At 48.4% G+C, this 20,942-nt stretch overlaps 2 protein-coding genes across 2 annotated transcripts; one reads left to right on the top strand and one right to left on the bottom strand.

Moving 5' to 3' along the window:
- The first annotated feature begins 1,702 nt into the window (after nt 1-1,702).
- Nucleotides 1,703-4,564, top strand: si:dkey-183n20.15 (RING-HC_RNF170 domain-containing protein). Its single transcript, XM_068592798.1, has 6 exons — nt 1,703-1,731; nt 2,195-2,297; nt 2,470-2,578; nt 2,791-2,864; nt 3,001-3,111; nt 4,217-4,564. Exons 1-6 carry the CDS (start codon nt 1,703-1,705, stop codon nt 4,562-4,564), a joined length of 774 nt encoding a protein of 257 aa, XP_068448899.1.
- A 637-nt stretch (nt 4,565-5,201) lies between these two features.
- Nucleotides 5,202-20,122, bottom strand: pfas (phosphoribosylformylglycinamidine synthase). The gene is made up of 28 exons (XM_068593132.1): nt 19,988-20,122; nt 18,098-18,223; nt 17,024-17,159; nt 16,515-16,620; nt 16,203-16,401; nt 15,135-15,240; nt 14,279-14,419; nt 14,031-14,155; nt 13,301-13,429; nt 13,073-13,210; nt 12,327-12,455; nt 12,139-12,212; nt 11,219-11,375; nt 11,075-11,136; nt 10,831-10,992; nt 10,287-10,526; nt 9,940-10,170; nt 9,650-9,830; nt 9,429-9,512; nt 9,181-9,336; nt 8,705-8,824; nt 8,464-8,609; nt 8,149-8,356; nt 7,949-8,031; nt 7,684-7,798; nt 6,893-7,042; nt 6,594-6,734; nt 5,202-5,808 (listed from the first exon to the last, which is right to left on the bottom strand). The coding sequence occupies exons 2-28, from the start codon at nt 18,219-18,221 to the stop codon at nt 5,483-5,485; spliced, it is 3,969 nt and encodes a 1,322-aa protein (XP_068449233.1). The 5' UTR covers nt 18,222-18,223; nt 19,988-20,122; the 3' UTR covers nt 5,202-5,482.
- Nucleotides 20,123-20,942: the final 820 nt, after the last annotated feature.

Here is a 20,942-nt window from a genome sequence, read left to right as displayed (position 1 = left end):
ACATATTAAAATAGACTTTGGTTGAATTTCACACAAATTATTCTTACATCTCTTTTTAGGACAAACAGGTAAGTGAGTATGTCACACAATCTATGTGTGTGCGTGTGCATGTGCGTGTGTGTGTGTGTGTGTGTGTGTGTGTGTGAGGGCTTCACCCACTGGCGGTAAAACAGGACAGATGACGCTCCTGCAGGCCACATGGGTAAAGTCCAGTCTCAGGTCACACATCACACACACACACGCACACACGCACACACACACACACACACACACACACACACACACACACACACACACACACTGTTTTATCGCCTCACTGACTGATGGCTGCTATTTTTAGACGACCTGAACCCGGCTCAGTCTGCACCGGCTGCAGGGAGAGAGACCCGTGTGAAGGTCGTTGCATCCTCACGACGAGGAGACAGTGAGACAGCAAGAACATGCACTGGTCAACTTGGAGATTTGGGGCTATTTGGCTTCCAAAAACATCCAAAATACACATATAGGTGGGGGGGTTTTCCTCTACTTTGTCGCACTGCGTCTGCAGGTTTCTCCTCAATGCACCAAAAAGTTCACATTAGATCATTTATTTGCACATTTAAAAGTAACATTGCAGAAAACTTGTAATACAAAAAGTAATTGGCTTAATGTGAGTAATCAAACTGGGAAGTTTCATGGTGATCTCTTCTAGTTAAATATTTAGCCCCATTCACTAGTGTCATCAAAATGTCATCACAAAAACAAAGCTTTGGCTTGTTACCAAGAATTTTAGTCTAAAAACTGTGTCGTTTGGTCCAAAAATGGAAAAGTTATAAGCTTCATGCCTAAACCTGCTCGGATTGGGGCATACTGGGTATTAAAATTTGTGTAAATCCCTCCTTAAGGTATGTGACCGTCTTCCCTTATCGTTGTTTTGGTCCTTAGCACAGCGAGGTCACTGTAAACACTTTTATGCTCGACGTTCCCTTCTAATCTCTCGTTTTGCTAATGATGTTAAATAATTTCTTCAGTAGTACTTTACACATAAAACCATCAAAACACAATACTTCACATTGCGCATTACTATAAAACCTTTTCCCTCCACAACAGGCAGAGTCTTCCCCTCAAACTTCTTATTTTTTATTGCATCATTTTGAGTCTGTTGGCCCAAACGTTTTACTTTATATTGATGATAAAATATAGATAAATCTGCCTTCACACTCTCCAGTGGGCCCAGGAGAGGCCTCAGGTGTCTGGCCGTGACCTTCGGTGTAACACGGTCATAATGTCACGGCCGTTCACTTCACTACCAGTAGTTTATGGTCAGAGTGGAACTATACAGAGTCAACTTTGGGTAAATGATTGGCGAGGTCAGATCTAACCTACTTTAAACACAGCGTGGCTTTCATCTGGCGGAAAGTCATTTGACCCACAAAAAAAAAACGTTTGACCGGATGGAAGGAGTTTTTTTTTTTTTTAGATAAAGCGACTCTCATACTTTTTAACCCTCAAAGTCTAACTTTCCGCCGCAGACGCGCACGCCCACCGCTTTTATTGATCTGACGGCACTGCTGGCGGCTTCAAAGCAGGAAGAGCAGCTGATGTCGGGAGGCCGAGGTTGATCATTAACAGGCCTGTGATTCACTGTGCGGTGATGCCGGGGAGGCAGCGCTTCACTTCCCTGCAGGAAGACGAAGCGTGACGACCTGCTTCTGCCTCCACTATGCAGCCGCGCCACGGCTCCCGCTGCGGGTGAGTCTCTGGAGGGTTTTGTGTTGGTTTTCTAGGGGTTTAGGTGCTGCGGTTGTACTCGTGAGACATCTGATCTGTACTCAATGACAGATCAGAAAACACTGCTTAGCACTGCTGCAACAAAAACATGTTTCATCAGGTGAAATATTAAGGATTAATATGGTTTTCGCTGACTGGCCTGATAGCTGAAAGTCAAATTGTGGTGCAGAAGTTAAGATGCGTGACAAAAGATTGCAATTGTCTATTTCCATAATTTCACTGTTTTCCATCCAACATCCGGATCTTTTGAGCGACTGCAGCTTTTAAAAGCTCAGTCCTTGTTGCTTTGCACTGTGTGGAGCCGCTGCAGTCAGAGCATCAGCGTCTGTCGGCCTCCAGTAGAGAGCAGAGAGCAGACTCAGCCTCTCAGCTCCAGTTCGCTTCGTGTCGGCGCCTCATTGTCGCCCTGTGGGTCTCGCTGCAGGCCGGACCGCCGCCAGAGCTCCGGAGGCCCGGCGGCTCGAGGCCGCCTCGAGTCTCTGGAGGGCACAACCGAGCAGAGAGCGACAACGGCGACGAGCCACGAGGTGAGACACACACACACACACACACACAGTAGGCTGTCATAACTATATAAAATAATCTAGAACATCATATAAGTTAAGGGATGAAGGTTCAGCTCCGTGTTTCCTTCTTCCTCGTTCCTTCTTCCTGTTGTCCACCTCTCATCCCTTCTTCATTCTCTTCTCCTCTCTCCAGGTATCTGCACATCCCTCGGGTCCGTCCAGGAGCACAGACCAGCACTGTCCGGTCTGCTTGCAGACGGCCCGCTTCCCGGTCCGGACCAACTGCGGCCATTTGTTCTGTGGTACGAGACTCAAACCTGTGGATGAACTTTAAGCTGATTATGAGGTTTTTTAAACGACACATTACATCCATAATGTGTACATATGAATACACACGCATGCAAATGGACCTCCTTCAGATACGAAGGCCTCGTGAATCCCCCCTCGAGGTTTGGGCAGCAGTGCATTATGGGATGAAAGGTGCTGAATGAACAGTGTTGGTGGTGTGTTGCAGCTTCCTGTCTGATGGCCTACTGGAGACACGGGTCCTGGTTGGATGCCATCAGCTGCCCTCTCTGCAGACAGAAGGTACGGCCTGCGGTGCAAACACAGTGCATACCAGTGTCGTGTCGTAGGTTTAAAGTCATTTTTAGTGATTGTGTTTCAGTTTGAGTCCAGATTCAGTCAGAATGAGTGTGAAATGGTGATGCCATGTGACTTCCAGGTCAGTGTGCTGTGTAACCTCTTCAACGAGACGCCATCCGACCGGCAGTGTAAGGAAGTTCTCGGGGAAATCACAGACTACAACAGACGTTATTCTGGAGCCCCGCGAGGGGTCAGTGAGTCTTTATGTGACCTGAAACATTCCCACAGTCTTTCCACGTCAGTCTTCCCTGTGCTCCACCTCTCACCTGCGTCGGTGTCGGGTGATGCAACTCCCCACCCACAGCCCGCTGGAACGCCCTGCAGCCTTCCCTCTGGTAATGGGTTCGGTAACAGGAATACCACTTGAGCCACCTCCAGGACTCCAGACAACCAGTAACTCCAGACAATGGAGGAGTCTGGAGTTACTGGTTGCTCCCAGCACTCACACACCCAGCTGCCCTACTTAGCACGAGTGTCACCTTTCCTTCACCTTTCCTTTTCCTTTCCTTTGGAATACAGACAGATGATGATTCCCCTTCACAAACTCGTATGATGGGTCTGAAGCTTGAGTTTAAACAGATACATTTTCCATGCAGTTGTTTACATTTATAAATATATACACTTATTTGTTTATGTCATTTTAAATACATACACATATACACACACACACACACATATATATATATATATATATATATATATATATATATATATATATATATATATATATATATATATATATTTAAAATGACATACATAAGTATATATTTATATATATTATATTCATTCATGTAATTTTAAATATATACATATATATATATATATATATTTTTTATTTATGTAATTTTAAATATACATTTTGTATTCATCTTGTTTAATTATATATATATATATATATATATATATATATATATATATATATATATATATATATATATATATATATATATATGTTTGTTTTTATCATAATCATTTTTTTTTTGGCATACTATTATAGACTGTATTAGATATTTAGGATTCTGCTCTTGCAGTACTTCTGTATCTTTGTCTATTCACTCTTTGTTAAAAAAATACTATGGTAATACAAAATGATTGACAGCTGACATCAATGCCAGGTTTAATTAGCATAATCCTTCAATCCATAAACTGTATTTGTTGTCTTACAGTAATATTGTTCTCACTAAAAAAGGAGACACAAAATCTCAAAAATGCTTCCTGGCTCTCTTATGTACATCAATATATCTTATAGTGATGCTCATGAACCCTTCATCTCTTCCTCACGCTGCCTCCTCCAGGTGACAGACTACCTGTGCGACGCCCCCCTCCTCCTGCAGCTGCTGGCCCGCAGCCTGGGCACCGTCGGAGGACTGGTGTGGTTGTTTTTCTTCCGGGTGGCCCTGTGCTGCGTGGGGGCCGTGGTGTCGCTCTCCTCCCCTCCCCCTCTGGACCCCGCGTCCTCGTCGGCGACCCCGCTGGAGACGGACCCCTCCCTGCGCGGCCTGCTGGGGGTCCTGGATGACCTGGTGGCGGTCATCCTGCTGCTCATCTGCGTTATCAACATCCACCAGCAGATGGCGCCAGAGGGCGGCGGCCGCTCGGCCCACTCGGCGACCTCTCGAGCGGTGATGGAGAGTTCTGTGTAGACGCAAGCTGCTGCAGCTTTTAATGGGTTTCTTTCTTCTGCTGCAGCTCGTTGGACTTGTGGATTTAAACATATTGAGGACAGCACAGCGTGCAACAGACAAGATGATCTCAGAATGTGGAATCAGACTCCGGCCTTTTGTCGAGTGTTTACAGGGAAAATGTAAGAGTGAGATCTAAAATGCATCATGTTGGTTCAGCTGAGGTTACTAATTATTGCTTGTGTTGAAGTGTTTGGTTGGGAATATAATCCTCAAGATAAATTGCATGTTCATTCTTTTCAATCCACGATTTTTGTATGTATAAATATATCTAAAAAATATATATAAAACAATTGTGGATTGAAGTTTATATATATATATATATATTTTAATATAGAAAAATATTTTTTTAATATATATATATATATATATATATTAAAATATATAATTTTTTACTATATACAAAAATATATGTTTAATATATATACATATTATATTAAAATAAATATATATTAATTCACTTTAATCCACAATTTTTACCCCCTCCACACGCCCATAAATATTAAAGCTTGTCCTGTCAGTACTGTGTAAATACTTGTTTTGTAAAATAAAAGTTATTTATTTAAAAAAAAAAAAGACTGATGATTCTGTGGTTTTATTACATATTTATTTGCTAATTCAGTTTCTTAAGTTTCAGCAACACTGATAATGTCAGCAGACCCGACCGGTACAAAACATCTGTAAAAAATAAAAAAAGACGGCGATGTTCAAGACGTGACCCAGAATCCTCGGCAGTCTCCGAGTCATGAAGTTTTCCGGCGTTAACGACGCTAACGGGCCGCAGCGAGTGAGAAGGAGCGATCACACGCCCTTCAGTCGACCTCCACACAAACTCCCCCAAAAAGAAACGAAACCTCGGACTTTGGCGTCACCGGCGCGTCAAGCCTCGGCGCCGCCGGTGCACCAGGCCGCCGCGTTCTGGAACATGCGCAACCACGGCGACGTCGACGTCGGCGCCAGAGACGCCCTGAAGTCCCTCGGGGCCCAGGGCCACTGCCACCCGAGGGTGCAGCGCTCCGGGTGGGGCATCATGGCCAGGTGCCGCCCGTCCGCGGAGCAGAGCCCCGCCACGCCGCGCGGCGAGCCGTTGGGGTTCAGAGGGTACCGCTCGGTGGGGTCGCCCCGCTCGTCCAGGTAGCGGACCGGGGCGAGCCCGCCCGAAATAATCCGGTCCTCCGCCGGCGAGCTGCGGAACTGCATCAGACCTGCGAGGGGAGCGAAAGAAAAACATCAATATCACAGCTGCGATGTGCTGAGTCGGCAGAATTAATCCATGAGTGCGTCCCAACACCCACAAGACACACAGAGTTAAGTTCGCGTCCCAACACCCACAAGACACACAGAGTTAAGTTCGCGTCCCAATTCTAAGTATTTTAAACGCAGTTTTGCCAAAAAAATACCAGGATGTTCTTCACATTATGCAATATGCTCTGCTGTTTCTGACCCACAATCCTCTGCGCGGAGGCTACAAACACAAAGGGTCAAAGTTCATTGTGCGGTCTCGTGAGGAAGTAGCATGTCCAATCGAGCACGCGGCCAGAACCGACCACGCAAAAAGTGTGTTTGTGTGTTGCTGCAGCGTGGACGGACACGGAGATGCACACCTGTACTCACCTGTGTGTCCGCCAGAGCTTTATGTCATCATGCAGGGTTCAAACACAATCTGATCAACTGATTTCCGTGACTTTAAACCAGATTTACACGACCAAAACAATGTAGTAGTTTGATTAAAAGAATAAACAGTTATAGATATACGTCATGAACATACGTATGTAACACATTTACTTGACTTTTCCCAAAATCTTTTGGGATTTAATTCGTTCCGAGGACTTTTTCAGCCCGTGAAATAACCTTTTTTTTCAGGTTTTCCATGACCGTAAAACCCTGACTATGTCAAAAGTGAGAAATCGGACTATAAGCAACCATTTTGCTAACTCTCGTGATAAGTGAAGACCCTTCTCCCCTCATGGTGGACTTTCCGGTCCCGTACCTTCTCCGTGTGCGACCCAGACCCCCAGAGCCGAGCCCTGCATCCCCCGGAGCCAGACGGACGGGGACTCCTGGATCCCGACGCTGACGAAGCGAGACTCGAACCTGCCGGACTTATTGTGGGTCAGCACCACTTCAGTCTCTGAGAGAGGGGGAGGGAGAGAGAGAGAGAGAGAGAGAGAGAGAGAGAGAGAGAGAGAGAGAGAGAGAGAGAGAGAGAGAGATGACATCAGCATCCTCTGCGATGAAGACGTGAATCTGCTTCAGGCGTCGTCTCTCTGCGTCGGCGCTCCTTCTCACCGGCTCCGCCCCCGTCCTCGCCCACCCAGCCCAGCAGCGCCATCAGCTGGCAGCCGTTGCAGACGCCCAGACTCAGCGTGTCGGCGCGGCGCCGGAAGCGATCGAACGCCGCCTTCGCTTTGGGGTTGTACGCCACCGTCGCCGCCCAGCCTGTCACGAAGGAGGGAGCTCAATCAGGGTTCATTACACATTCTGAGAAATGGATTTACATGACATTAAACCAAATGAACATGACGTTAAACCAAATTAAAATGATTTTAAACCTAATTAACATGATGTTAAACCAAATGAACATGACTTTAAACCTAATTAACATGACTTTTAACCAAATTAACATGACTTTTAATCAAATTAACATGACTTTTAACTAAATTAACATGACAAAAAACATGTGAAATATGTGTGTAAACAGTAAAAAGTGATAAAATGTAGTATTTAAACTAACAATGAGGATTCAAAGCATACAGTGAACCTGACCTGACTCAAATGAATGAGAGACAATAGTTTGATTAAAAGAATAAACATTTATATAGATGCCTGTATGTATGCTCGTTATATTTTGAGCGTCTTTCTTTTAAAAGCAGATTCATTATTTATAACTCAGCTTAAATGAACGTCATGAACACATGAATATAAAACATTTACAGGACTTTTCTAGGGCTGGAAATAACCATTTAAAGTGCCATGACTTTTCCAGGTTCTCCAAGACCGTAAGATCCCTGTAAATACTGTGTGTGTGTGTGTGTGTGTGTGTGTGTGTGTGTGTGTGTGTGTTAAAGTGTTTTTTTTGCCTTTGGCTGATCCCAGGACGTCGGCGTAGCTGAATCCACCGACGAACACGACGGCTTTGAAGGACTCCAGCGTCATGGAGCCGGAGCACAGGTCCTGCATGTTGACGTCCCACACCTGCACAAAGAAGACAAGCGTCACACACACACACACACACACACACACACACACACACACACACACACACACACACACACACACACACACACACACACACACACACACACACACACACACAGTCCAGTGACTAAAGCTCGAAGAAGTCACCTCAAAGCCGGCCATGTGCAGCGACACCGACATCTCTCGGTCGCCGTTGCTGCCCTCCTCCCTGACCACGGCGACACGAGGCCCTGAGAGCACGATTAAGACGATGATCAATGCACTAATCAATAACAGCTGAAGGATTACCTGCAACACGGTTGAATGTACCACATTGTGAGTGTGTGCCGCTGCTCTTCTGGTCTTACTGAGCGGTCCGACGCTGGGCGCGTCAGCGGGGTCGAAGGTCAGCTTGAAGTAGGGCTGCGTCCCGGTGGCCAGCCCCTCCTCTTCCTGCTTCACACACGTCTCGTTGGCCTGGAGGCGCTCCAGCTGGAAACTGGTGTCCTCCCATAATGCTCGGAGGTCGGGCAGCGGCTCCCTCAGCACCTCCAGTCCGTCCACGCGGACGCTGACCTTGAGAGACGAAGAGAGAGGGGGGGGGATAAATAAAAACACAGCGGTCAGCACAGTTGAGATGGAAAACCGTCGACGCACGCGTGCGCCCGAGCTCGCCGCCTCACCACAGCCTCGGGTCCGAAGCCGCGGGTCCTGCCGACGCGGTGACACGGCACGCCGGCGTCGCCGTACCTCCGACGCACGGCCTCCTCGTCCGGCTGCGAGACCTCCAGAACCAAACCCAGCTCCTCGCTGAACAGCAGCTCCATGACTGCAGGGCGCCAGCAGAAAAAACAAAACATGAGAGCGCGGTGACAATGAACGCAGCTTCCCACCGCGAGAGGGGAACCGCTCCGGCGCGCTGACCTCCGGCTCCGTGCGACGGCAGCTCCACGTCGATACCGCGGTTTCCGGCAAACGCCATCTCCAGCAGGCAGGAGATGAGGCCGCCGTCGCTGACGTCGTGTCCCGCAGTCAGCAGACGATCTGAAGGGAGAAAGAAATGCAACGCAGATAAAAAGGTCGCTGCGCTATTTTAATTTAATCAAGGTTTTGCTGCTTTTTATTAGCTAACACTTCAAACTAGACTGTTCTAAAAGCATGCACGATTAAAAACAAGATGAAGGGATTGGTCTTTAGCTGTGAAGCGTTTACGCCGCCATCTTTGCCGGGGCTCCCTTGTAATGTACCTAAAACAAATATCCTGGCTTGAATAGAGTAGAACATGAATAGAAAACACTCAACAGAACCACCAGGTGGCAGTATCGCAGCACCAAGCGGTGCTTTAGAGGAAGCTGAAGAGCAAAGAGCTCACAGACTTTTAAATCACAGGCGCAGCTCACCGTGGAGGAGTTCCTGCGTGGCGTTGAAGCCGGCGGAGAAGAGCTGCGGCTGCTCCAGGTCCGGAGAGCGGTCGCCCAGCTGGCCGAAGCACTGAGCCAGAGCCGAGCCGCCCAGACGGTGGAGGCCGGGGCTGAGAGGAACCCACAGGAGCACGCCTGCAGGCAGAGGAGAGGTCAGAGGTCAGAGCAGCGCTGTGAACACTTCGTGGAGAGAGAAGCGTGATGGAGATGATCGTCAACGACGTCACCTTTTCCATCCGGGTCCTCCAGGTCGGGCGTCACGGTGGCCGTGATGTCGGGACACACGGCGTACGCAGAGATAACCAGAGCACCTGAGACGGACACGAGAGGCAGGAAGGCCAAATATCACGCTTATTGTCTCCAAAAAGAAGACGACAACCCGTCACACGCAAATGAATCATCCACTCGATGTCCGCTGTCTCCACGCTGCCGTGCAACACGAGCGCACCTGGAGCCTTGACTGTCTCCCGGCCCACCCTGGCGGCCATGCTCAGGGAGTCCTTGCCCCCGTCCACGGCCACGCCCAGCTGACCCATGACCTCGCACATGGCCCTGCAGGCGTCCCACAGACGGGCGCCCTCGCCGGGCAGCTTGGCCGCCCACATCCAGTTAGCGCTGCACTTCACGTCCTGAAACACGGAGGAAAGAGAAAGAAAGAAAAAACATGATATCTCTGCTTCCATAAGACGTTTACTTCCAGAAACAAGTCGACACAGACCCTGCTGGTTGTGCGCTCACCTTCAGAGCCGTGACTCTGGCGAACACCAGGTTGGTCAGCGCCTCTCCGACCGCCATGCGGGCGCCGGCGGCGGGGCACAGCAGGCCTTTGATGGGCTGCTCGCCGATGGCGGTGGCCGCCCCCTGCAGGCCGAACGGCGACAGGGCGACGACGGCCGCGTCGGCCAACGGGGTGTGGAGGGGGCCGACGCACTGCTGCTGGGCGACCAGCCCCGTCACCGACCGGTCCACCTGAGAGGGGAGGAGGGAGGGAGGAAGGAGGGAGGAAGGAAAGGAAACGGAGAGTCACAACGTGGATGTACTTCTGAGAGAGGAGGTGAGAGACAAAGGGGGGGGAGGAGCCGCACCTTGTTGGTCAGATAGCGTTTGGACGCCACCGCCGGCAAGCGCAGGACTCGGTCCAGCGCGTCTTTGACCTTCAGCCCGGCGGGGAGAGCCAGAGGTCGGAGGGCCGGCGCCCGGCGCTCCATCTTGAACTCCTTCTGCGGCATCTTGCCCAGGACCCACTCCAGCTGCAGGTCCACGGGACGGCGGCCCCCGGCGGCGGCGGCGGCGGCGGCGTCTCCCTCGTTGTCCACCAGCACGATCTGAGGGGGATGAGTTAGATCGAGGATGAATAAAAGATGTTTTGGGCGCGTTTTGGGCGCGTTTTGGGCGCGTTTTGGGCGCGTTTTGGGCGCGTTTTGGGCGCGTTTTGGGCGCGTTTTGGGCGCGTTTTGGGCGCGTTTTGGGCGCGTTTCGGGCGCGTTTCGGGCGCGTTTCAAGGCGCGTTTCAAGGCGCGTTTCTGGGAGTGTTTCCAGCGCGTTTCGTGCGTGTTTCTTGAGCGTTTCCGGCGCGTTTCCGGCGCGTTTCCGGCGCGTTTCGATCAGTGCATTAGGGCCGCGACGTGCCTTTCCGTCTCCGGTGATGTTTCCCACGAAGTCCACGGGACACTTCTCCCTGCGGCACACCCTCTCCAGGAAGTCCCTGTCGGCCGGGCGCAGCAGCAGGGCGTTGCTCTCCTGGTACTCCGCCCCCCAGAGCTCCAGCACGCTCAGCGTGGGGTCACCTTTCTGTCGCACAAAGACACAGACACGCAAAAATGCATTGGTGGGGGTTTGGAAGGGTTCCTGATGCAACTCCGGTGGCAGTTACCTTGAACCTGCTGCAGTAGATGACGGCTCCCGCCGGCTCGCTGAGCTCCTTGAGCACGTTACCTGATGAGGAAGATGTGATTTTAAACTCTCGTCTCATAATCTGAGTGTTTGTTAATCCCGTGAGGGCAGCAGAGGTGCACACCGTTGCCGCCCGCTCCCTGGTCGTGGATGCTGCAGATCGGGTTCCCGCCGCTCCGCTCCAGACACGCCCGCAGAGCTCGGTTCATCTTCTGCTCCATCTCGGCGTCGCCGCGCTGCACGGCGCCCAGATCCCTGGAGGTGGAGTTATCACCCTGCACCTGCAACGCCACGAGTACGTCTGAAGGGACTGATGCACCAACAACCACCAGAGAGACACACACAGACACACACAGGGAGAGAGACACACACAGAGACACACACAGGGACAGAGACACACACAGGGAGAGAGACACACACACAGACACAGACAGGGAGAGAGACACACACAGAGACACACACAGGGACAGAGACACACACAGAGACACACACAGACACACACAAAGAGTAAGAGAAAGAAATGCACACACACAAAGAAAGACACACACACACACACACACACACAAACAAACAAAGACACACACAGAGAGAGAGATACACACACATACAGACAGAGAGAAAGAAATGCACGCACACACACACACACACACACACACACGCACTCGAAAAGACACACACAAAGAGAGAAAGACACACACACATACACACAAAAATACAGACAGAGAAAGACACACACAAAGAGAGAAAGACACACACAACACTACACTTGGGGACAATAATAAGTTCTTCATCCAATTTAAATTATTTATTTAACTTATTATTTGCACTTCATTATTTATGTGTGCAATATTTTCATTATTATTATTTCTCTTTTGTTTTCTCTTTGTTCCTGCAGTGAGCACCGCGTGTTGTGTGTTGTTCTTCCTGTGCGTTGTGTGTTGTTCTTCCTGTGTGTTGTTCTTCCTGTGCGTTGTGTGTTGTTCTTCCTGTGTGTTGTTCTTCCTGTGCGTTGTGTGTTGTTCTTCCTGTGTGTTGTGTGTGTACCTGCACAGAGGACGCGGCTCCGCCCCCCACGCCGATCCTGTACACGGGCCCGCCGATCTTCACCACCTCCATCCCTGATGGGCGAGAGAGAGAGAGAGAGAGAGAGAGAGAGAGAGAGACAGAGAGAGAGTTGTTAATCGGTCGCGGTGTGTAAATGCAGCCGGCCGCATCGATTAAAAACACGTTACCGGTCTCGGCCGCTTCTTTCTTCACGTGAGCGTCTTCGATGGATCCGACGCCGCCGCTGAACATGATGGGCTTGATCCACTCGCGCCGCTCGCCGTCGGCCAGCCGCATGCCGAAGGACCGAGCGAAGCCTGAGAGGAGGGAAGCAGACGATGAGGCAACGAGCATTATTACATCATCCATCAGTGCATCTGTCGCCGGGCAGAAAAGCAACTGAGGATTTTATTGTAGAAGAAGAAGAAGAAGAAGAAGAAGAAGAAGAAGAAGTATTTTATCAAGTTGAAACACTAAAACATTTGCCGATTTCAGTTTCACAGATGATAAATTATTTTTTGCTTTTCTTGGTTTTATATATTATTATTATTTTTAAATGTTTAGCAACGAATCAGATAAAAGAACTTTGACAGTCTGGTTTTCTCTCAGAAACATCTCCTGCTTCTCCGAAGGCTTCATATACAGATGGATGTGTAGTTAACAGATGAATCAATAATGAAAGCAGCTGCTACAGCTGTGAGGATCAGTTGATCGATCAGCCGATCGATCGATCGATTCATCAGGATGAGTTCCTGCTTTTCTCCACGTTTTGGACAAAAAAAAATGACAAGACATCGCTGCAGGCTCGGGGAGACGATGATAAATCACTATTTTCTTTCGGCACCATTTCTTTTTTACAACTTCAAAGACGAAACAATGAATCGGAAGAAAAGCAGAATCAGCATAAAAACACAGAATCGTGTTTTTTCCTCACCCGACAGCACCGGCTCCCCGAACTTGTTGCCGTAGTCCGAGGCTCCGTCGCTGGCCTCGACGGCCACCTGCAGCGGGGGGGCGAAGCTGGACGGGTACTCCCATCCCTCGCCCTCGCACTCCCAGGGCAGAGCGTAACCTGCGGCGCGAAGAAGGAACATTATTATTAATATTATTATTATTATTATTATTATTATGACGATGGCGCGGCGCTCTCGTCTCTGCAGACCTGGGATGTGCAGGTTGCCGAAGCAGTAGCCCGCCGTGCCGGCGACGACGTGGCCGCCCCGCCCGGCGCTCTGCACGTCTCTGATGCGACCGCCCGTCCCCGTGGTGGCGCCGCTGAACGGAGCCACGCCTACAGAGGTCAGACGGGATGGTTAGGAGGGTGTGAGGAGGAGGAGGAGGAGGAGGAGGAGGGGGAAAGGGAGGAGGAAGAGAAGGAAGAGGAGGAGGAAGAAGAGGACGAGGAGGAGGAAGAGGACGAGGAGGAGGAAGAGGAGCAGAAGGAGGGGGAGGGGGAAGAGGAGGCGGGAGAAGAAGAAGAAGAAGAAGCCAAAGTAGTAGAAGAAGAAGAAGCCAAAGTAGTAGAAGAAGAAGAAGAAGAAGAAGAAGAAGAAGCCAAAGTAGTAGAAGAAGAAGAAGCCAAAGTAGTAGAAGAAGAAGAAGCCAAAGTAGTAGAAGAAGAAGAAGCCAAAGTAGTAGAAGAAGAAGAAGAAGAAGAAGAAGAAGAAGAAGAAGAAGAAGAAGAAGCCAAAGTAGTAGAAGAAGAAGAAGCCAAAGTAGTAGAAGAAGAAGAAGAAGCCGAAGAAGAAGAAGAAGAAGAAGAAGAAGAAGAAGCCAAAGTAGTAGAAGAAGAAGCCAAAGTAGTAGTAGAAGAAGAAGAAGAAGCCAAAGTAGTAGAAGAAGAAGAAGAAGAAGAAGAAGAAGAAGAAGAAGAAGAAGAAGAAGAAGAAGACCTGTGGGGAAGTTGTGTGTCTCCGCGGTGAAGATGACGTGTCTCAGAGAGGACCGAGTCTCATACGGACTCGCTCTGGACGGGTCTGCTGGGTACACACACTGCAGCTCCACCCCTCTGATGCCACTGGACTCACACACACACACACGCACACACACACACACACACCGAGTCAGTGGGAACACACACACATTGAGTCAGTAGGTAAACACACACACACACACACACACACACACACACACACACTACCTGCTGTTGTCACAGAACTGGATGACGTTGTTCTGGTTGCTGTGCCGCTGCGTCTCCATGACGAGGCTGAACAGCGTCTCCTCCTGCTCCTCGCCGTCCACCTCCATCCGGCCCCGAAAGAACCAGTGACGGCTGTGCTCGCTGGGAGGAGAGAGAGAGAGAGAGAGAGAGAGAGAGAGAGAGAGAGAGAGAGGACGAGAAAGTGAGAGAGAGAGAGAGAGAGAGAGGACGAGAGAGAGAGAGAGAGAGAGAGGACGAGAAAGTGAGAGAGAGAGAGAGAGAGAGAGAGAGAGAGAGAGAGAGAGAGAGAGGACGAGAAAGTGAGAAAGGACGAGAGAGAGAGAGGACGACAGAAAGAGAGAGAGAAAGAGAGAGAGAGAGAGAGAGAGAGAGGACGAGAAAGTGAGAGAGGACGAGAGAGAGAGAGAGGACGAAAAGAGAGAGAGAGGACGAGAGAGAGAGAGGACGAAAAGAGAGAGAGAGAACGAAAAGAGAGAGAGAGAACGAAAAGAGAGAGAGAGAACGAAAAGAGAGAGAGAGAGAGGACGAGAGAGGGAGAGAGGACGAGAGAGAGAGAGAGAACGAAAAGAGAGAGAGAGGACGAGAGAGAGAGGACGAGAAAGTGAGAGAGGACGAGTTAAAATAAAACCACGGAGAGGACACAGAGCGACCTCGCCAGACGGACTAAAAAGCGGCTGCAGCTCACGAGGGGAAACCAGGAGGTTGCCGGTTCCATCCCCGGCCTCCCCGCAGGCCACAGGCGTCCTGGAGCGAGACCCTGAACCTCCAGTTGCGCCTCACAGGGCAGCACAGTGCTCCCTATAGACGAAGGACGGGTTTCTGTTGCTCCGCCCACCTGTTGGACTGAGCCAGGTCGAAGCACTCCACGCTGGTGGGGTTCCTGCCGATCCTCTGGAACATGGACGTGTAGAAGTCCAGGTCCCAGGAGTCAAAGGACAGACCTGTAACAACAACAACAACAACAACAACAACAACAACAACAACAACACATTATGAGATGAGAAGGCATTTCATGTGTTTTTCATTCGTCTTTTTCCTGTGAAATGTGTTTAAAAAAAGAAATAAAAAGCAGTGCAAACACAACTGTGAACACACACACACCTCGAGTCAGTGGTAACACACACACACACACACACACACATCAAGGCAGTGGAAACACACACACACACACACACACACACACACACCGAGTATTATTGGATTATAATTATTGATGCATTAATGTGTTCATCACTTTGATGTAAAATATGTGGAGTACACCACTTTGTATTGTGCGATGTGTGTGTTTTTAACACCTTTTTTGTCACTACGGGACTAAAACACGAGGAAAACGAGGTCCAGGGCTTTAAGAGAATTAACATTTTATGGATTTAATTATTATGATGAATTCAAAATGAACTGAACTAAAGATTCAGCCTTGTGCTCGTAGGATTCATTCATAATTTAAAATACTCATTAGTCGCGGCGCTTGTGAGGTACTAGAAAGTAAAACGTTTATTCCCAGTTATGATTACACTGTTGACCCAAAAGTCAACAGCAACACTCATCAGCAAATTCAGCTTTTTAAAAAAAAATGAAATTAGTTTTTCTAAACGTCTCTATTGAGAGAAACATAATATCACATCAGCTTCTCCAGCGTCTCACTTCCCGTTAAATTGAATTAGCTTCCACGTCTTGTTACACACAGACGCTCAAAGCGTGCGCGCTAACGAGTCCTGTGACTTCAGCCGGCTAAGTGACGCCGTTGTGCGTCACGTGACGCCATTACCTCCGTCAGCTGAGGCCGCTGCGGGACTGAAGCGTGAAGAGAAAGGAGAGGAAGGGTCAGCGGATCCATTAGAGACTCTCGGACATAAAAGATGGAGGGAGGGAGGGAGGACGGGGGAGGACAAACCGGTCTCACCCAGATCCTCGTTGGCCGCCTGCAGGGCGGCGCGGCCCGTCCCCAGCACGTCCACCTCGAACACCGGCTGCGGCTCGCTCTCCACGGCGAAGGAGGCGACGGGGCGCCGGTAGACGCACTCGGTCATGGCGTCGTGCAGACACTCGATGAGGCCGCTCACGTCGCCGCCCGGCGCCGCCGCGCTCGCTCCACCCCGAGGCTGAAGGAGCGAGGGAGAGCGAAAAACCGATAACACAATCAGAGCTCTAGAAAAATGATTGTTGTGTGTGTGAGAGTGTGTGTGTGTATGTGTGTGTGTGTGTGTGTGCAAACCTTGATTAGGAACCTGCGAGACAGCTCGACCCGCGTGACGCTGGTGAGGCCGGCGCTCTGGCAGATGGAGACGGTGTTTGTGGACCAGGCGGTGGAGAAGTTCAGCCTGAAGAGCAAAAAGAGAGAAAGAAGACGTTGGGATTCAGTCGATTAGGACTTCAGCTCTAATCCAGCACCCTGAAGCTCCGTTTATGCTCCTCTCTGGCACCCTGCAGCCTCCCCAGATGCTACGTGCTACGAGCTACGTGCTATGAAACACACATGTTTTTCGACTACGCCTTGAATAAAGAAGGTGGCGCAGCAGCAGCGCAGCAGCAGCGCAGCAGCAGCGCTTTAGCAGCGCTTTAGCAGCGCATTAGCAGCGCATTAGCAGCGCCTAAATGTCTCTTACTGATAGCACTTTGTAGTTTTACTGGATAAAAGAGCTAAATTAAATGTATGTGCTACAGTGAGGCGGGGCCGCGGCGTGCGGCAGAGGTCACTTCTCGGCGGCGTGGGTGCGGCGGTACCTCGGCCCGATCTCCACCAGCGTCCCGCCGCCGGCCTCGGTGAGGTGCGGCTCGTCGGACGGCGGCTCGGCCTGCAGGGGAGGACGGAGCAGCCAGAGGAGGACGTCCTTCTGCTCGGCGCTGAGCCGCTCGCAGCCTGCGGCGGGAAAGCAGGAAGCAAACGATGAAGACGAGGAAACGTGGAAGAACGGAAGATTATTATTATTTTCATGACCAATCTCCTCACTCGAGGACTTTGAGAAGCGTTCCTGCAAAATCTGCGAGGGTTTAGGCCTCTCTCCTGACCACCAGGGGGCGACTCCTCTGGTTGTATAGAAGTCTACGCTTGATGTGTTAAAGCTGCATATTCTCTCCTGACCACCAGGGGGCGACTCCTGTGGTTGTATAGAAGTCTCTGCTTCATGTGTTGAAGCTGCATTCTCTCTCCTGACCACCAGGGGGCGACTCCTCTGGTTGTATAGAAGTCTACGCTTCATGTGTTAAAGCTACATTCTCTCTCCTGACCACCAGGGGGCGACTCCTCTGGTTGTATAGAAGTCTACGCTTCATGTGTTAAAGCTACATTCTCTCTCCTGACCACCAGGGGGCGACTCCTCTGGTTGTATAGAAGTCTACGCTTCATGTGTTAAAGCTACATTCTCTCTCCTGACCACCAGGGGGCGACTCCTCTGGTTGTATAGAAGTCTACGCTTGATGTGTTAAAGCTGCATATTCTCTCCTGACCACCAGGGGGCGACTCCTCTGGTTGTATAGAAGTCAATGCTTCGTGTGTTAAAGCTGCATTCTCTCTCCTGACCACCAGGGGGCGACTCCTGTGGTTGTATAGAAGTCTCTGCTTCGTGTGTTAAAGCTGCATTCTCTCTCCTGACCACCAGGGGGCGACTCCTCTGGTTGTATAGAAGTCTATGCTTGATGTGTTAAAGCTGCATATTCTCTCCTGACCACCAGGGGGCGACTCCTCTGGCTGTATAGAAGTCAATGCTTCGTGTTTTAAAGCTGCATTCTCTCTCCTGACCACCAGGGGGAGACTCCTCTGGTTGTATAGAAGTCTATATAAGTGACTCACGCTCTTACCCGTCAGCTCCACGTTGTAGCACAGCTCCGAGGCGACGATGGCCAGCTGGGGGTGGAGCCTGGCGGCGCGCTGCACGGCGCGCCCGCTCACCGCCTCGTTACTGTAGAGCCTCACGACGGCCATGACTGACGGAGAGAACGGAGACCTCCATTAATGAAAAAATGAATAAAAATCAATCACAGAATGTCAGAGATGATGAATCTGGGAGGCGATGACGTGGATGAAACCGGTCTTAATCTGCTGAGGTCGACGCTGGCGATTAATCAAACGCTCTCACACTGAGGCTGATCTTCATCTCCAGATGGGGAAGACTGAACCAATAATCAGATAATAATCAATAATCGGGCCTCCAGAACCAAGAGGTGCCATCACCTCACACGCTGAAGCCTCTGCATCGAGTCCATTGATCACCAGATGATATTTTTAACTATTTAAATCAATGTATACGGGATTAAGACCATGTAATCCCGTAACCTTTGAGTAGTTTGAAACAGTCGGGCAAAGGTCTTCTGTCTCGTCCAGGGGATTAAAACTACTTTCATGTTTTATATCATTCACTTTCATATTTTATTCCACTTTTAAGTGCTTTGTAAATAAATGTATTATTGTGATTATGAGTATTATGAATAGACCAAGGAAGTGTGAGGAGGTAATTCTGCAGTGGTCTTCTAGCGGATTAACTTTAAGTATAACTTCTTTTTATAAAGCAAATAGTACTATTTTCTTTCCATTAGTAGTTATAAACTGTATCCTAATCCTCCGATAAGTCTAAAGACAACACAACTTGTATTGTTTCATGATGAATGTGAACTCTAAACTCAATTATCTGCTGGATTGTGTGCTTGTCGCCGGTCACACGCTGCCGGTCAGCAGCTTCCTGTTAGTCCTGAAGCACAAGGGGGAATAATTACTTCTCTTGATCAAAGTAGTCTTCAGATGCGTCTCCTTCCAGATTTAACCGAAGACACGACACTAAAATACCTGATTGTTCATCTAAATTTGGACAATCAGCTTTCTCCATGAGAGGCGAACCAAAATCAAATGAAATCCAGATATGAAATATTTTACAAAGAAAGGTTAAGTGCCGGCTAAATTAAAACATATGTACCTATATCGATCTAATTTTACTGTAAATGACCAAAGTGTACTTGTAACGGTAAAATAATAAAGTATTGTGGATCAAAATACACGTTAAAGTACCAAAAATAAAAGTACAAATTGTGCAGAATGGCTCATTTCAGATTAATATACATTATTGTAATATAATCAAGGATGCAATCAACGTGTTCATCACGTGTTTAACTTTAAAAGCTTGATGTCATTACTTTACATACACCTTGTTATCCTAATCCATAACTATACATCTTATAACTTATAAATTGATGTATATTTTTGTATTAAAAATAAAAAACTTGCAAAGCAAATAGTAACGACAGCTGTCAGATTCATGTTATAGTGCAGTAAAAAGCACAATATTGACCTCTGAGATGTGCAGTAAAAGTACAAAGTTGCATGAAGTTAAGTACATAAATACTGCACTCGAGTACAATACTTGAGTAAATGTACTTAGTTGCAATACACCACTGTATAATTGGTTTTATTATACTACCATATGTGCAGTCTATTGTGCAAATTAATTATACGTGAAGGAGTTGAAAAAGACATAAAACTATCAAATTTGTGCAGCACATCAGCTTTAATGTTAAATTTGCAGCGGTGCTATCAAGTATACATGATAAATATTCAGGACACAACGTCGTAACGTGTCTTGTGACACACACAAAAGTGCGTTTTCCTTGTGTAGTCTTGTGTTGTCTTCCAGCTAACGTTGCTTGTGCGCGAGCTAAGCGGCTACGAGGTTAGCAGAGGAGCTCGCGAGCTCAACTTACGTGCAGCCGCTTCCGCTGTTGGGTGTTTGGTTTCGGGATGAAAAAACGGTCGAGACGCCTCGAGGAGTCCTGGAGAAACTTTCTCTGGCTGTGGGACTTCTTTTTTTTGGACTCGCGGGGTCTGCACACTGACAGGATGGGACCTCTGCGCCCACGTGGGAGACGCTGGACCGGGCGCGCATGCGCAGATGTGAGACTTTCCAAAGTGGGAAGTGGTTAAAAAAAAGAATCTTATTTTACTTTTAGGAAGACTTTGAAATGATAAATTGAAACTGTCTGACTGGGAAACACGTCTCCCATGTGATCTGGACTGTGTTGTGAATTTACAATTTTATTTCAAAGTGATAAATGAGATTATTTTTTTGTGTTTTTAGTCAGGATTCAGTATTTATATCTAGGTTTCATTCTAACTAAATAAATAAAGTATCCGGCTTTTGCAGCCTCTAAAGAAATATATTTAACGTTTTCTTAATGTATATTTCGATGTAATGCAACTTTATACTTCTCCTGCAAAGTACTGCGTCTATAATGTCTTTTTTTTAAAATATGTAACTGGACTCTAATTTCATGCATGTGTACACACACACGGCCAATAAAGCTGATTCTAATCATACTAATAATATTCCATGTATTTAAACAAAAGGACTCAGTCCATATCTTCAAATGTTCCTGAATAAACTGTCAGGATACAACTCAAAAAAGGCAATAACTTTTAATAAAGCATGTTTCTACTTGTGTGGTGTGTCAGCGGTGAAGGAAACACAACCAGCCTTTCGGTTGATTGAAGTGTTTTCAGAAAAAGGACCCACAAACAAACACAGACACACACACATACACACACACACTGAAGACTCAGTGGCTGCAGTCTTAGATATATTTAATAAATTAAAGCCAAGGTACAAAAAAAAAAAAATACAATGTACATTTCACACACTCCGCCCCTCCTCCTCCTCTT

The sequence above is a fragment of the Clinocottus analis genome, unplaced genomic scaffold (assembly GCF_023055335.1).
Source record: "Clinocottus analis isolate CAN_PGR_092001 unplaced genomic scaffold, fCliAna1.0.p SCAF_28, whole genome shotgun sequence".
NCBI classification, from domain to species: domain Eukaryota; kingdom Metazoa; phylum Chordata; class Actinopteri; order Perciformes; family Cottidae; genus Clinocottus; species Clinocottus analis.
The sequence above is the reverse complement of the archived record's forward strand: the minus strand, read 5'-3'. Positions and strand labels throughout refer to the sequence as shown.